This window comes from Pelodiscus sinensis, chromosome 12 (genome assembly GCF_049634645.1).
Source record: "Pelodiscus sinensis isolate JC-2024 chromosome 12, ASM4963464v1, whole genome shotgun sequence".
Classification (NCBI taxonomy): Eukaryota; Metazoa; Chordata; order Testudines; family Trionychidae; genus Pelodiscus; species Pelodiscus sinensis.
In genome coordinates, this window is record NC_134722.1 from 22605607 (window position 1) to 22623279 (window position 17673).

General features: G+C 43.6%; 1 protein-coding gene across 2 annotated transcripts in view; it reads left to right on the plus strand.

Moving 5' to 3' along the window:
- The first annotated feature begins 2540 nt into the window (after positions 1-2540).
- The window catches only part of RHPN2 (rhophilin Rho GTPase binding protein 2), a 62242-nt gene continuing 47109 nt past the window's right edge, over positions 2541-17673 (plus strand). Inside the window, exon 1 of one of the 2 annotated variants that reach the window (XM_014569485.3) lies at positions 2541-3919. In XM_014569485.3, coding sequence (XP_014424971.1) covers positions 3851-3919 — 69 coding nt within the window. In that variant the 5' untranslated portion in view covers positions 2541-3850. The remainder of the gene's footprint in view (positions 3920-17673) is intronic. The other variant, XM_006114928.4, reaches the window with a different exon arrangement.

Genomic DNA, 17673 nt, shown 5'->3' on the forward strand with positions numbered 1-17673 from the left:
TCTTCTCATTCAGAGGCCACATCTGTGAGGGTTTGTTTTTTTGTTTTTGTTTTTTTTTCCTCACTTGCCCTGAAATTATTTTTCTCTGGGTCCGGGCCTTCCTCCCCCGCCTCTCCCCCACTCAAAAAAGGTTTCCCACCCCTGTATTAATGGGTCAATTTACTTAGAATGGTCCCTTACAATATGTGCTAACTACTTAGACCTAAACAATCTGTTCCACCTTGCATTTTGCTGTGGAATACCTTTCCCAGACCTGAGGAAGATCTCTGTGTAGCTCCAAAGCTTATCTCTCTCATCAACAGAAGTTGCTCCAATGAAAACTATAACCTCACCCACCTTGTCTCACAAAGGGAGTTGTTTATTTGTTGTTTTTTTACAGCCCTGGTACTATAATTCTCTCTCTTCCCCCTTTCCCCACCTGTGGCTGACCTCACCTAGTTTGCCTTGCCTTGAAACTAAAACTATTTGAGAAAGAGAAGTCCTTTACAAAGCTTCACAACAAGCAGCCAAATGAATCAGCAAAGAGAATGTCATTCTTCTGAGATAAAAGTTGCTACTTTTGTAATGCAGCTGTATGTATGCTGACTAGGATATTACAGGGAGTAGTGGACACTCCCAAATAATGAAGAAAGGAAGATAAGGAGTGTAAACAGAAGCAAAGAAAGGAGGACAAGGAACCCAAAGAGGAGCTGACAGTATCTCTGCCAAGATCATGAGATAAGGAATTGAAAGATGGAGTTCAATAGCAGTGTGTTTGAAAGATTATTTTGAATTCTCTTTAGAGCACCAAGACTGGATTACAAGTCAGAAGATGTGGGTTCTGTTCCCAGCTCTGTCACTGGTCTTCTGGTGACATTGGGCAAGTCACCCTCTGTGATGTGACTGAATTTCTCTGTTGGTAACATGAATAATACTGGATACCTTTGTAAAGTGCTTTGAGATCTACTGATGAAGAGTGCAATATATATGAGTTAGGTATTATTATTCAACTTGATGGATGAATTGGGGAGTGATCCATGAGGCAAATGAGATGTGTGGATTTGCCTCAAATTATGATGTCCTTCAACCAGAGCGGGCCTGTCCAATGGACGGTATGAGATAACCACACCAGGTCCTGTGCTCTGGGTGCCGTACACTTCAGGGGCACATGAAAGTTCAGGGCCAAAGATGGCCCAGGAGATTAGACGGAGCTTGGTGTTGGCAGCAGGGATCAGGCCCATGCCTGCACTCACCAGCAGTGGTGAGAAGCAGAGCAACCAGGCCTCCGCCTGCTCTGCTCTGACTACTCCCAGCATTGCTCAGGGGAGGGAACTGGGGGAAGGGGAAAAATGGGGGTGGGGAGCAGGGACAGGAAGGAGTGGGGTGGGGCCTGGGGCAGAGGGTGGGGCTGCACCTCTAGGCAGGGGCGGATATAGGGCAGGGCAAGTGGGGCGGCCGCCCCGGACCCCGCGCTTCAAGAAGCCCCGCACTTGCGCCGTGGCAAAGGGGGGCCCCAGGAAATGGTCATCTGTCCCTGTCTACACCTTACAGACATAAATGGCTGGATATGGTAGTCAGTGAGCCATTGAACCTGATATCAACAATGGTGTCTGATGAATGCTACACCTTTTCCAGTACAGGGGAAGAGAAGAGATAGAGCGATTATGTAAATTTTTCTTGTTTGTCACAAGGGTTTTATACTTTGCCTTATGTTTGCACCCATTTGAACTGTATTAAGGCAGTTGGTCTGCTCACATTTTTATGTTAAATGAACTTCAACAGAGGTAAAGAAAAGGGAATATTTTTTTCTTTAATACATGCATTACAAACTCCATTTAGAAGTCAATAACTCAATGTGTAGGGTGACCATATTTCTCAATGTGAAAATGGGACACTGTGTGGGGCTGGCCCCAACAACTTACATGAATTCCCCCTACTCCTGCATGAGTTTTGTCTGAGCTGCTTGCCTGAGCCCTGCTGTTTCTAACATATTCCATGGAAACATTGAATAGATGTGCAGTTTATCAGGTTACAACTCATAAATAACCCTACTATCATTGGTATTGAAAAAAAATGAAGCTGCAGTAAAAGGAGAGGACACCAAAGATATTTTTCCTAGATAGTGGAGAGTTGCCGCTGCAGATTTTCCTCCATCTTTCTGAAGATTATGGTTACCAGACGCTTAAAACTTACAGAACATTTGTTGGAATCCCCCCAAGAAACAAACCAAACCAACACTCAGCTCTACTCATAAAAAGTTAATTATAAAGTATTTTAATATATTGCATCTTTAATTAGTACATTTTCACAGACCTCTTCAGGTCAGGAATGTGCAGTAAAAAGCACATTATGTTGCTGTCCAATATTTAAACTTCTTTATATAACAAAAATACCTACAAAACCAGTTATACAATGGAATTCTTTTTTCGAAGGAATGTAAAGTGCTGCAGATATCTGGAATTTTGAGGAAAACTTTCTCAAGTTTCCTGCATATTTTGGGTCCTGGCTTGGATTGTTTTAAGTGCTTTTTTTTTTTTTTCCCCCCATTGACTTAAAAGGACTTTAGTCTGATTAAAACCTGCAGAACTAGTCTTTTTGAGTAACACAGATATTGTCAAAATTTTAGGGTGATAAAAGTCTGAGATGTAGGTTATATCAATTCAGGAATAATTTGTTTTTAAAGTGTAATGAGTAACCATTTCCCAGAAGAGTACTACAACTTAACTAATGCATTTGTCTAAGAAATGATCGAGCCCCACTGAACCAGACATTGTAAAGAACAAATAAAACGTTTCTGTCCCCAAGCTGCTGTTATAATTTGTATTATTTTGCTGTACAATCAGCTTTAACAGGAGAACAACAGAATGAGTAAGTGCACAGCACACAAGGGATACAGTTAATTCTTTTCTACTGTTATCTTGACCAGAATTTTGTAAATACTCCCCCAAGCTCTGAAGAATGTATCACTCACGGAGAAGAGCAATGAGCCATGGTGACCATATTATCTTTCAGTTGAAAGCTTAAAATAGAGGGAAATCGGGGAGGTAAACGGCCCCAGGAAGACTGGTAAGACAATGTGTATTGAAAACAAAAGCAGCGGCGCCAGGGGAGAAAGTGCTCCCTGCAGGGACAATTTCCAGGGAAATGCAAGGCATTGTCTCCAACTACTCGAGCTACTGAAATAGACGCACCTGCAGCTTTCAAGGATAGTAGTGAACGCGATTCCGAGGAAAGGAAGATGCACCAGGGTAAGTACACAACACATTAATAAAATCTTCTGAGGGCACATCGTAATATGCCATCTCCACAGATTATTCGTTTCATTGCTAGCAGAGATGTGCAGACGGGGGCAGGCTGGTTGAGAGTGGGACATCCAGAGCCGAAAGGGATCGCAGGAGCTTGCTTGTTGCTAAAGGGGGGGAAGAGTAAAGCAAACGGCACCGGCCGACCCACTACAAGGGGCTGGGCGCTGTCCCGTCCCCCAAGGAGGAAGGAGGCACTGGGGGAGGGCACTTGTTGCCGGTTCCCTGCCGCCTGGGCTACGTGCGGCTCCACACGCCGAAAGTCACAACCAAGGAAATACGCGGGCCAGCTCCGTCCCGCGCTCAGGCAGGCTCTGCGCCGGGGGAGAGTAGGTGGGGACCGGGACAAGTGGCGCGTCGGCCCCCCACCACCATAGCTTGGGCCGGGCCCGCTTCTGCCTCCTGGCGGGAGCCGCAGCTAGGGCCCCGTCCCCACCCCTTGGAAGGCAGGGCGGGGGCTGAGTCAGCCGCCGGGGGTGGAGCTGGGCTCTGGGACGCCAGCCGGGCATTGCTCCGCGCACGCAGGCAGAGCGAGGGAGGCAGCGCAGGCTCCGGCTCCTGGGCGGACGATGACGGACACCTTGGTGCCCCGCGGCTGCCCGGCGGCGCGGCAAGCAGAAGGCGCCTATTTCCGAAAGGTAAGGGCGGGCCGCTCCGCAGGGATCCCCAGCCTGCCAGGGGGCAGTGCGAGCCCCGTTGTCCCCAGCGCTCTCAAACAGCCCCGCAGCCCGCGCCCTCGGCACAGGCCAGCGGCAGACACAGGTGGCTAGAGCCAGCCCGCTCTCCCCATCTCCCCGACTTTGTCAGCGCCTCCTGCCCCAGGCGCCGCCTCCCACCTCAGTGGGTGACTAGAGAGCGTGTCTGAAAACCCCTTTTTGGGGGAGGGGGTCTAGTTGCTGTGAGAGACAAAACCTCTAATTGGCAAAAGCGACGAGGAGTCCTGTGGCACCTTATAGACTAACTGAAGTGTAGGAGCATAAGCTTTCGTGGGCAAAGACCCACTTCGTCAGATGCATGACGAAGTGGGTCTTTGCCCACGAAAGCTTATGCTCCTACACTTCAGTTAGTCTATAAGGTGCCACAGGACTCCTCGTCGCTTTTGCAGATTCAGACTAACACGGCTACCCCTCTGATACTTAACCTCTAATTGGGGCTTTCTGGTCCTCCTACCCCTTTGCCTTATTGTAAAACAGATTGTAAGAGTCTGTGCAAATTCCCCCTGGGCCAGGTTAACTTTTTGTGGACTCAGTGCCAAACATATTTGAGGCCCCCTGTGGGGGCCGTGGCTGGGACATTGTGTAGGTCGGCCAGGGCACAGGACACAGTGGGGGCAGCCCCCCATCCATCCAGTCCAGTGCAAAGCTAGTTAGCAAACCAGCAGCTAGGCGCTGCGCTGCCTTGCCTTTTCCAGTGTGCCCCTTCCCTTGGAACAGCCTGTGCAACATACACCGCACACTGCCAAGCACCTCCCTGCCACAGACACTTATAGACACCATGTCCACAGCACACCCGGGCCTCTGGACTTGCTATCCTCCTCCACCCCCCACTGCACAGCGTTCCTCAAACCTCTCCCACCCTTCTCACCACAATTGCACAAGTCCCAGACAGACCTCCCCCCCCCCCCACTGCCCAGCGCCGATCACACCCTGCTCAGAGCCCTATAGCGGTAGCCCTGCAGGTGTCTGAACTGGAGCCACACTGGGGAGTGGGCCAGGCCCGGGCATAACCCTTGAGAGCCCTGGGGGGCAGTGAGCCCTCCCTATGGACTAGTGGGACTTTCTGGCTGGGGGAACTCATATAGCAAGACTTAGCGCTGGCCTGCCCTTAACCATGTGGATAGTTTAAAGGGGTCCAAAATGGGCCTCATTCCAGTTGGGTCCTGGTGCCTCTGTTGCCTTTGTAAACCCTGTACAGGTGCCTCCAACCCTGTATCTCCTGTTATTGTCATTGCAGAGGACATTGGAAAGACCTGGAATGTGTTAGATACTTCCTTTATTTTTAATGTTAAAATTGTTACTAATGTTGTTTATTTTGTGTAGTACCTACAGTCTGTTGATCCATTTAAGGTCTATATTTGCTAATTTTGATTAGCATGGAAGAAGTGGGCTGTGCCCGTGGAATCTCATGATACCATCTATGTGGTTTTTTAGTCTTTAAGGTGCTATTAGTCTATTTGTTGTGTTTTAAGATTTTCCTGTTACAGACTAACTCTGCTGCCCCCTGTAACTTATTTTCTTGTTACTCTTTTTCCTTACATCTTTATAGAGGATATACTTTAAACTTTAATTTTAATTAAAAGCAGTTGATAAAGGGAGCTGGTTTAGGAACTGCAAAGGAAATGTGATAGGGGATTTAGATTAGAGCAGAACATTTTTAGCTTGCCAGACACTTGACAGTAGGAACCAGTGCTCAAAACTAAGCAAAGCTCTTTCTGGGTATTAGATTACATATTAAACTAGGGCACCTTTTACTTTGGGGGATCTTTAGGGCACTCCCAGGTATTTAGGTTTCACCCTATGCCTCTTCAGCAAGTTCTGATGCTGTTGCCTGTATTCAAAGCCTATTCCAGAACAAACTCTCTAGGAAAGCAAAACTCCCCATGGACTTTAATATGAACTTGGGTTTCCTCACAGGGCTCAGTCTGAGGCATGCACACTTGAGCTCTTGTGCTGTTTTTCTTTAAAATACTGTAATAGAATAGCTGGTTACTGTTTACATAATGTGAAATCTCAAAGTTCTTTCCCCATTACATTTGTTCAATTTTGTAATGTATGTGTTTTGCATCTTACTGAAAACAAGACACTTAATGGCTTCATAATGGAATATCTAAAATACATCTCTATATTTCCTCTTTAAACTGAGTTGGTGATTTATGCAGAGACCCACACCTGCATTATTTTTACATGGCAGTACTAGTATTAAATGTCACTGAGAATGTAATCCTGTAAGGTGCCGGATCCTATTTATTTTGATAGCATTCAGTGCTGTCTTCAAGCAGCTGTGATTCAGTTTGCAATTTTTAAACCCTATGCTCCCCAGAATGTGTCACTGAATCCACTTAAGAACTTGAAGAAAGCTAGTATTTTTTACAATAAAAACAGGGAACAATCAAGTCCATTAGAGTAGTGCTTGAGTTATCTCAAGTGCCTGTTAGTTTTCAAACTTCTTCGGGTCCATTTTTAAAGTCTGTGTAAAGAACATGAATTTCCTGATTTTCCTTTCAGTTACACTGGTATAAACCAGAAGAACTTCCCAGAAATTAATGGTGTTACACTGAAGTAAAATGAAAATATTTTTATTTTACTATAAATAGGCATAAATTTAATTGTTACTTCAGATTTATGGTTAGACCAAAGTCTAGCCTTTAACGTGCTATGCCAGAATAAAATTGTAAGGTGCCACCAGATTCCTTATTGTTTTTGCTGAAACAGACTAACACAGCCACCTCTGAAACTTTGTCTATACCTTAATGGGTATACCTTTGTCTATACCTTACTTATATAACTTTGTCTATACCTTACTGATTCCAGTTAACCAATGGGAGCAGGGGGACCACTCCAGTCCCCCCTTTTTAATCGGTTAACTGGTTAAACATCATGTTTAACTGATTAACCAATTAAATGGGATTTTACATCCCCACAGTACATTTTGATGGACCAGATCAGATATCTTTCATGCACCCAAGATTTATGCACTTAATCCAAAGAGAGTATGGGGTGACAAAATTCGTGTTAGAAATGCAGCTCAAACAGAACTTGAATTAGATATGCATATGCCCAATATGTATAAGTTTGGAATGAGACATCATTACAGTGATGCTTGCCTCCACCCATGTACTCTAGATTTGAGGAATTAAGATTAGTCCAATAAACAAGTTTGGAAAAACTGTCAACTTTAATGTGTTTGGCTGAAAGTACAAAGTTTTCTGTCTGCAACAGGTATGTAAATGTAAGTAAATAAACAATACTTGTTATGCTTTGATAGTGAATGCTGTCAAAGATTAGAGCTTCTGTTCCACAAATTCATTAACTATTACAGTTGCTCTCAAACTTATTCTTTTAACTAGCATCCTTTTCAACAGATGTTCATTAAAGTGAGACTGATCAGAAAAGTGGCTATATAAAAATGCTGGCGTCTTTCCCAACAATTTGTTCCTTGTGTGTACTGGCAATAGTTTGTATCTGTTTAGATGTGTTAAGTAATTGCCCTGTACTCCTGTTGGCTCCTCGCCCACTCCCCCTTTAATTGTTTAGCTAGTTGAACATTATATTTAACTGGTTAACCAATTAAATGGGATTTTACGTCCCTATTCTAAAGCAGTTGATCCACGGAAACTCTGTAGCTAAATATATAGTCTTATGTGTGGAAATCAAATTTTAGTCTGAATACCCAAAAGGACTCTACAGTTGAACTGGTGATTGCATTGTTTATTTGTACCCCTAAGCTTATCCTAAACTTTTTAAAGAAAGAGTCTTACCTTTACACTGTACATTTTTTCTCTAAGACTTTAAAGACTATTACAAATTTTGTTGGTGCATGCATATGTATATTTCCAAGAATATCTTTTAGGATTATTTTCTTTGTTTTAAGATCAGAAAACCATTTATTAATTAGCTGACTTTTTAAATCTCAAGATAGTGAAGCAAAGTAGAAACATATATTTTCTATTAAATAACACCTTTTGTGAATAGATCTTAAAGAACTTTTCAGACAATGAATTTAGCCTCACTATCTTTTGAAATGGGGAAGTATTTCTGCCTATTTTAAGGCATAGACTGCTTTAGGGAGTTGCCCAAGAACACCCAGGAAGTCTCTGACAGAGCTAGGAATAAAGTTGAAATTGTTTGGTGCCCATCACAGGTGTAGTCATTTTTAAGAAAAAGCTTTCTGTGCAAACAGTGAAACTTTTAATATGCATAATTTATATCCTATGTCAATGTGATGTTTCTGATTTTTGGCAACTTTTTGTCATTACCACAGAAAGCAACTAGTTTGCATAATTTCAGAAGAACAGATATTTTAGTATGAAAAGCATCCTTTTCCTACTAAAAGGTATAAACTTAAACTTGCATTTTAAGAGAGATAGTTGCCCTAATCCTACGTAAACCCTACCAGCATCCCCAAAACATTCTGCAAAACTGCTTCTCTTACCCAATAAATGTCAATCTACCATTCTTGCTAAATATTTTGTTCTGTGGATGATTCTCAGAACCTTTCTGAGCTCTGAGGCTTCCTTTCTTTTTTTGTGCTACTTTAATTTTCATTTATTGACAAAACTTTGGATGAAACTTTCTTAAACCGAAGTATTGTTTATTTTACCAGTAGTAACAAAGTATTTAGGGAGAAGATTTAAAGTAACTATGCACAAGTCTATTTTACCTAAAGATCTCCTGATGGTAATGATACTTCTTAAGATACCCTAATGGGTATCCTGTTTCCCACTTTAGCTCTTCCAAAGATCCCACTCCATATAGAGCAGTGTTTCTTAAACTGTGTTCCGCAACTCGCAGGTGTGCCATGACCTCTTCTTTGTTTTTGTTAAATCTTTGTTTTTGTCTTGTTTTGTCTGACACCAATTTTTTTAAAGAAAATTTTCATAGGTGTGCCGCAATTTTTTTTTTTATTGTTTGGTGTTCCGTGGTCTCAAAAAGTTTTAAGAAACACTGACCTAGAGAGTGTATATTTTCTTTAAAATATCATACTTCTTTTGATACCCTGTGTTCATGGACCTTTTCCTCTTCTAACAGCATCTCAACTCTCAAGTGTTTGTGGAGAAGTGGCTTATCTTGAGCTTCTCTTTTCCCTCCTGCTTGTTTTTCCTTATAACCCCTATTAATCTATGCCAATATATTCAGACAGTAAACATCCCAATTAACCATGTCAACTAGGCATGTTAAAAAGCAGGTAATTGGGTAAATGTATAACTGCTGAAAATCTCAGTGGTTAAACAGTTATCAGCACCTACTGCCAGTGCACATCCACTGCCACCAGTCACCCTCTCCTGGGGAACTGGCTGCTGCCCTGCGCTGCTGCCTCTGTTACAGTGCATCCCCACCCCCCATCGCCTAGCTCGTGGGGAGTTGGCTGCAGCCCCCGCAACAAAACAGTGAGAGTGTTTACACTGCTTAAAAGCTGGCTCCCATGAGCACTGGCTTCCACTTCCCCCACTCCGTTACATGTAAATGTGTAACCGCTGAAAAATTCAGCAGTTACAAGTTTATCAAAAAATGCATTCATTCATATTCACAATACCTGTCCTGATGGCTGTGCTCAGTGTTTCGAGATCTCTTCTGCTCCGCATGCATGTGCCCCTCTCCTTCAAAGTTCCAGGAAGTATCTTGACAGCTGAGTGAATTGCTAACCCTACCTTTTGGGAACAAAGAATAAACCATTGTCATACTTCTGTTCTGCACTAGGAGCATAGTGGCAGGCAGACTACTGCTGCAGGGGGAGGACTGGAGAGACTGCTGTGCTTTGACATTCCTTAGCAGGGAGAGTTCACAGAGCTACAAGGGAATCCCAAGAAGTGCAGGGATCAGCTCTTCCTTCCCATAACACTGTATTGTGGGATGCTTAGCCACAATACTTCACTCTGTTTGTTGACAGAGTGCTAGCAATGTGGCCATTAAATGTCCACAAGACAACAGGAGGCAGAAAAACTGGCTTGACCAGTTTTCACTTTGGCGCCTTTTGCATGTTGACAGCACTTTTTTCTCTAATCCTTCCCAGTGTAGGTATTAGATTCCTGTGTAGGTAATATAAATATTGTGCTATACCTGGACTAGCAGGGCAGCCAGTTTAATGAATTTTTAAGTTCTGGCCAGATTGATAAAGATGTTTGTGTCTTTCCTGCTTCTCTTTCTTAGCACTTTGTCTCTGTGAACTACTCTGACCTGATCTGATTGCATATTTTCTATACAGAACAAACAGCTGGATTAGCTCATAAAGAAAAGGGTGCTGCAGACCAGTCAGAGTAAAATAAATTTGTTAGTCCTCCATTACAGGGAAAGGACCTAACAAAATTCCATAGTAAAGGTTATAGTCAATAAAGACATCACAATCTTAGTCTAAAATACTAAGCTTATTAACCTGTTCTGTATAAGAACAGCCCACACTAGCTATTTTTAAAGGTTTACAATGTTACTCTGTTTCCTGTGCCTAAGGTTTCCATTTGTTAACCTGCTATAGCTGTGCCTCCAGCATGGCTGGTTGGGCTTTTCCAGTCATTCATAATTAGGCAACCACCAACATTAGCTTTTACACAGGAATATTCATTTGCCTGTTTGTCTTTTTGTCTACTTTCTTGAGAAGGATAAAAATGTTACAGTGATTAGACAAAGCATTTACTATCTTTCACATTCTGTATCACAATCACTCACATGTTTATTCCACGAATGTCAGGAACACCCCAAATATGAAAAAGAACTGAATCTCCAAGAGTTAACTAGCCAACCCAGATAACTACTTCAATAAACAGACATCTCTGATGCAATATTTCTATTTTTTGTTCATTTGGCAAATATTATGTTGTGTCTGGTTGCTGTAGGATAGTACAGATCATGTTATAGATAGTTTAATACATTAGAGATTTTTGAAATCTTGTATTTAAACATTTGTTTTACTTTTTAAAATGCCTAGTGTTAAAAAAATAACTTAAAAATTATTACAGCCGCTCCCCGAGTTACAAACAAGTTATGGACCAACACTTGGTTCATAACTCGAAGAGTTAGTAACTCGGATCCCATAGAGTTACACGGCGACCGTGCTGTTCATAAGCGCGGATCGCCGTTCGTAACTCAGATCCGCATTTACGAACTGCTTTGGTTGTAAGTGCGGATGGTCGTAAGTGGGGGTGGCTGTAACTCAGGGAGCGGCTGTATATGTAAATGCCATAACTGCTCATGGTTCCCTTTCCTTACTCTTACAGGTTCATAATAGTCGTCAGTTGGTTGGCTGGAAAATTCCAGCAAATAGTGACCCCACGAAGGGATTTCTTTTCTTCTCTTGAAAGGGAATATATTATTGGGTTGATATTCTAGCTAGCTCTGTAAAACAATTAAATTCTATCTGAACATTTAGATAATGATACACAGTCACTTGCAATTGGCCATTTCTTGTTTGATAGCAAAGTCTAGAAGCAACTGAATGCTGGAGTATTGTGTACAGATATTTCAGGAAACATATGTTAGAAAAAGTCCAGAGAAGAGCAACAAAAATGGTAAAATGTCTAGAAAACCTAACATATGAGGGCAGATTAAACAAACCCAATTTTTTCAATCTAGGGATGTAAAAGAGAGGCAGCGGGGGAAGGGGGGGAGCAGGAGCCCGTGCTGGGGGGAGCTATCAGAGGCAGCAGTATGGAGGGGCCAGGAGGGGCTACTCTGTCAGCAGCCCCTGTTCACAGGGGGTCCCAGCAGGGCGTTGGAACCCCCCTGTGGATAGGAGCTGCTGGACCCAGCTCTTACTACATTAAACTGCAGAACTGCAGCATGGGTAGCTCCTTCTTAGTGCCTTCCCTTATCTACTAATCTACTAATCGTAGTCAATACAAATTGTATCCACTACATGATTATCTAATTACCTGCCTCTTAAAATCCTTAGTTTAGTCCAGAGAAGAGAAGATTGGGTGGGAGGAGAACAGTTTTCATGTACACAAAAGGTTGTTAGAGATGGGGAAAACAGGTTTTCCTTAATGTTGAGGCTTGGACAAGAAGCAATAGATTAAATTGCAGCAAGGGTGGTTCCTAACTGTCTGGGTACTTAAGCACTGTCTAGGGAGGTTGCGGAATCTCCATCATTGGAGAATTTTAAAGAACAGATTAGATCCACATCTGTCAGGATTGGTTTAGATCAAAGGTTCTCAAACTGGGGGTCAGGATCCCTCAGGGGATTGCAAGGTTACTACATGGAATATTGTGAGCTATTGAGCTCCACCCAGACTCCACTTTGCCTCCAGCATTTATAATGATGTTAAATTTGTAAATGAGTGTTTTAAATTTATGAAGTGGGGAGTCATACTCAGAGGCTTGCTATGTAGAAGGGATCACCAATGCAAAAGTTTGAGAACCATCAGTGTTTCCCAATTTTATTTGGCCACAGAACCCTTTTAAACTCAGAAGAATTTTGAGGAATCCCTACAGGGAGGGAGGGGGGAAATCTGTCAAGCAAAAAAACCCAAACAAAAACCACCACCGGGGAGTGGACCAGGGAGACCTGGGGGCCAAAATGCAGTTATGCATGTCCTGAGTGGGCTTTGGAAACGCAGAGTGGCAATGGGAGATGGGAAGTGTCTTTGTGTGCTGGCTCCTCTTTGTCTTTTGGGGGTGGGGGAACTGATCAAGTTCTCGCTGAACCCTTACTTTCACTTCGCGGAATCCCTGGAGCACCATTTGGGAAACACTGATCTAGACCATATTTAGTACTTCCATGAATGCAGAGAACTAGACTAGGAATGTGATAGTGTAAACTTTACGGTTACATGCTGCTCCCCCTTTCCCTGTGCTGCTGCCTCTGTATCAGGCGGTAGGGTTGCCAGGAGCCTGGTATTGAACTGGACAGTCTGGTATTTTCACCTATTGTCTGGTTAAAAAAAAATCAGAAAATACTGGACACCTAAAATGTCCGGTATTTTCTGATTTTTTTTCCTCAGCCAGGAGGTGAAAATCCTGGGTGCTTACTGGGTTTCGCAGGGGAGCTGTCTGGCTTGGCGCAGGGAGGCAAGATGGCAGGCGGCCGCCAGCAGCCTGTTAGGGCCAAAAAGCCTCAAAAGTGTTTTTTAAAGGGGCCACGCTGTGTTTTTTGGAGGGTTTTTTGCCTCAACAATTTTGGGCTCCCCCCCCCCTTTTTTTTCCTCAACAGAAATTTTTCTCCCGTGTGTTTTTTTTTTTTTTTTTTTTTTTTTGGAGGGGAGGGTGTTTGGTATTTTTGGTTAAATCATTTGGCAACCCTATCAGGTGTGGGGACCCAGCTTTTAAGCAGGCTCCCTGTGAACTCCTGCTCCCTCTGATGTTGACAATATAGAAGCACAGAATTGGAAGAGACCTCAAGGTGTCATCTAATCTAGTTTAGGGATGTTAAACTGGGGAGGAGAAGGTGGCTCACTCTATGGGAGCTAGTGTGGGCAGGGAACTGGCTTTTAAACTGGCTCCTCACATGTAATTCATGTATTATTTTTTAGCTTTTATGGTTCATCTTTTTTCAGTTTTTATATGCAACCATGCTTTTTAAAAACAAAAGCTGAGATTCTCATGATTCTAGGAACTGTAGCTTTAAAAAAAGTAACAAAAGGTATGTGATAGTCATAGGGTTGACAACTATGAATTGATAAAATATCTAGAGAAACTTTATGTATTTGTACCAGGATAAGGTATGAAAATACTTTTGATGTTTATTTTGGCTGGCTTTGGTCTAAGTGATATAAATGCTTACTCACATAAATAACTTTACTTAGAAATAATAAATAATCTTGCAGCACCTTAGAGACTAACAATTTGTAGATGGTATCATCAGCTTTCATGGGCACAACCCACTTTTTCAGATGAATTATTTAGAAATGTAGTTCTGCTTAAGTCAATACAACTACAGTACATGTGTAAGTATTTGCAGGATCAGGCCCTTTCCCTGCACTTTGGCTTCACATGGAGTACAGGTTACACTGGGTGGAGATAAATGTTCTTTAAGCAAGGGCACACACCTAGTTTCAACTCTGCGTCACCTTCTCTTATTAGTGCATCATGGCTCAATTTATCAGTTCAAATACTTACTGTATGCATCATATGTACTGACTAATAACTTTTCTGATTTCCAAACAAGTTGAGTACCGTAATCATTATTTTGTGTACGTCTCAGCTAAATTTCTGATGCTGAAAAAGAAATTTATTTTTAAGTAAAGTGCTCTGGTATCCAGCCAAATGAATTATACTGTTTGCTTCTTCATTTGCAGACCAGAGCATACTTTCTTTTCTGGTAACTGCATTCTTAACAACTACTTTCTATCTTTAAGGATAGACAGTGTATTAAATCTTCTTAGTCTACAAAGAAACTGCCAGCGTCTCATGGATTGGGGATCAAAAGGCAAAGTTCACATTTTTGCTCCAGAAATTCAATAACACTTCATGATGCTATGTAAATAAAGTCATCGTATGCATGACCTACCTCTCTGGGCAAAGGTACTGTTTACAGGGATTCCCCAATTCAAGATTAGCATGGCACTAGGCAATCACTTAATACTCATGATGAGTGTACTCAGTCTGGGGGCTATGTTACATTCAACAACAGCTTTTCTAATTTGACATAGTACCTTTAAACTTGATTTTTGCCCAGTCGTTCTAGGCCAGAAATATAGTAATGGGCAATGTAGAGCATCAAGGGATAGGAGAAAAGGCATGAAGAAAATTGCTAAATGTTTGGGGATATTCACTAGGGACCTTCAAGAGGAAAATAAATAAAGTAGATTGTTGGTATCTGATTCCAATCAAGAGCCAAACAATATGCAATGGTACATTTGTGTGAAAATAATGTGAACCTGTGGAAGCAATGCAACCTTAAATTCCTTCTCTGGTACTAAGATCCCTTTTTAAGCCTTCTGTTGTTCAGAACCTGAAGACCATGACTTTACTGTAAATTGTGATTTGCTGCTAGATTTTTATATGTAGGGAAATTTTAGAAATTGTGATAACAGTAGAGCAGTGGTCTCCAACCTTTTTACACCCAAGATCACTTTTTAAATCTCAGAACAAGCAAAGATCTACACCCTATCCTTCCCGCAATACCCCACCCTCTCTATTCTCCTCCTCCTATCCACCACTTGCTATTCCCAGCCCTTGTACGTTACACTGCCACCTTTTTTCCAATTCTTATGTAGGAAGAGGTTTTTCCAACATTTGGTCTGTCTAGACTGGACCAAATGTTAGAAAAGCCCCTTCTTTTGGAATCCCCCTTATTCCTCGTGGAACGAGGAATATAGGAGTTACCGAAAGTACATGTTTGTTCTTCCACTAAGAAAAGCAGAAGAACAAATGCATCCCTGGATGTGGAAGAGTTTTTCCAGGAAAAACTCCTGGAAAAACTCCTGCAGTTTAGCCATACCCTCACTGAGACAGAATGTGTGGGCTCTGGGGTGGGAATGAGGGATTTGGGTGTGGGAAGTGGTGAGAGGTGCAAGCTCTGGGAGGAAATTTGGATGCAGGAGGAGGTGGAGAAGGGGATGCTGGCTCGGGGAGGAGGCTCCAGGCTGGGGAGTTGGGGTCAGATGTAGGGTTAGAGTACTAAGCAAGGCTTGTGGCTGTGAGGGTGCAGGAATTTGGGTTGGGGTATGTGACGGGCTCAGGGCAGGGGGTTCCAGTGTATGATAGGCTCAGATCTAGGGTCTGTGTGTGTGTGCGTGCAGGAGTGTTATAATGCTGTGGCCAGTTGGGGGCCTGTTGGCCAGGCTTAATTTTTAAATAAAATACTATGTCAAACACAAAAAGTTTCTATATTGTCTTTATTATGAGAAGGACAGGGAACCTGTTTTGAGTCAAGGGGTCTTTGACCCACAGAAAAGTCAGTTGGGGCCACACAAGGGAGATGCGGGGAAAAAAAAACCTCCCAAGCCTCACTAATGTGGCCCTAACTGTGCTGGTGGAAGCAGGGGACATGGTACTAGGGAAGGGTGCTAGCGGGTGCTGGAGCAGAGGACAGAGTGTTGGGGTGGGGACAGGGTTCTGCAGCAAGGCACATAGGAGAGGGGACAGAGTGCTGGGGGGGGGAGGGAACAGGATGCTGGAAGGGGTGGGGACAGGGTTCTACAGCAGGAGACAGGGTACCAGTGGGAGCAGGGGACAGGGTGCCGGGGGGAAGAGACAGGATTCTTCAGCAGGGGACAGGGTGCCAGTGGGGGCAGGGAGTCCCCTTCACCAACCTCCTCCAAGGATCCCCTTCCCCCCCTGCAGAGGAGGGAAGGCCCCGCGCGCACCTCCTCCGAGGCCAACTCCCCCTCCCGCGGCACAGGGAAGCCCTGGCCGGCACGCCAGAGATCTGAGGGAGGGGAACAGCCAGTGCACTTCTGGAATCTCTGGAAGTGGCACGTAGCTGCAGGACTTCCGTTCACCCCGCAGGAAGCCAGCACTACCTCCATTTTCACTGGTGGTAGATAGTGGGGCTTCTCAGGGGTGGAGGGAAATAGGAGGGCCCTGAATGTCTTGTGACCAACTGGTAGAGCCCTCGCGATCAACCAGTCAATCACGATCGACCGGTTGGTGACCACGGCAGTAGAGGGTGGATTAGGTGCTTTTAATATATATGAACTAAAAGTAATAAAACTATAGTTATCCATTTCCAGTGTGCAGGACAATGTAGCACTTTAAAGACTAACAAGATGGTTTATTAGATGATGAGCTTTCGTGGGCCAGACCCACTGAAGTGGGTCTGGCCCACGAAAGCTCATCATCTAATAAACCATCTTGTTAGTCTTTAAAGTGCTACATTGTCCTGCATTTTGCTTCAACTACCCCAGACTAACACGGCTACATTTCTATCACTATTTCCAGTGTGGGTCTCCAAAGATTTTATGAAACACACTCAGACAGAAACTCTTCATTTATTGTCCAGCTTTCAAGTCAAACCTTTTCAGTATATTTATTTACAACTTTTTCATATTGGACCTCCGTGGTCTGACACCTTTGTGACCTGACTAGTACTGGATGAGGGATTTTGCCAGACCATGGGAGGTCATTTCTTCCCCCCCCATGCTATCACCTCCCTGCTAAGCCATGGCCTGTCTGTCGCCCTCCTGGCCAGCTCTCTGCCCCCCTCCCCGCCCCATGGGGAAGCCTCACTGCCTCCTGGTCCCCCCAGGCAGCTGCACTGCCGAGTGGCAGCTCTGCGGCCAAGTTCAGTTGTACCAGTGGGTGGCAGCCCTGCTGCTGGATTCCAGCCCCTCTGGGCAGCTCCTTTTATCCAAAGGGCAGAAATAGGTAGTGCAGTGTATCATGATGTGGAATGTGAATGACCTTTCTGGCCCACAGGCAAGAGTATTATCAGTTGAATTGTCTTGCAACTACTGTCTAAAGGTTTTATGTTGAACCATATAGTGTGCTGCTCCTTAAGAGATCTCACTGCCAACACACATTGTGAGAAGGACAAAGCTCTGAAAGCCTAGGCTACGTCTATATTGGCAAGATTTTGTGCAAATACTCTTTAATGCAAGAGTTTTTGCATTAAAGTATTTGAGTAAGAGAGCATCTACACTGGCATGTGCCTTTGCGCAAAAGATGTGCTTTTGTGCAAGAGCATCTGTGCCAGTGTAGATGCTTTCTTGTGCAAAAAGCTCCGATGGCCATTTTAAACATAGGGCTTTCTTGCGCAAGTAATTGATGTTGCCTGTCTACACTGACCTCTTGCGCAAGAACCG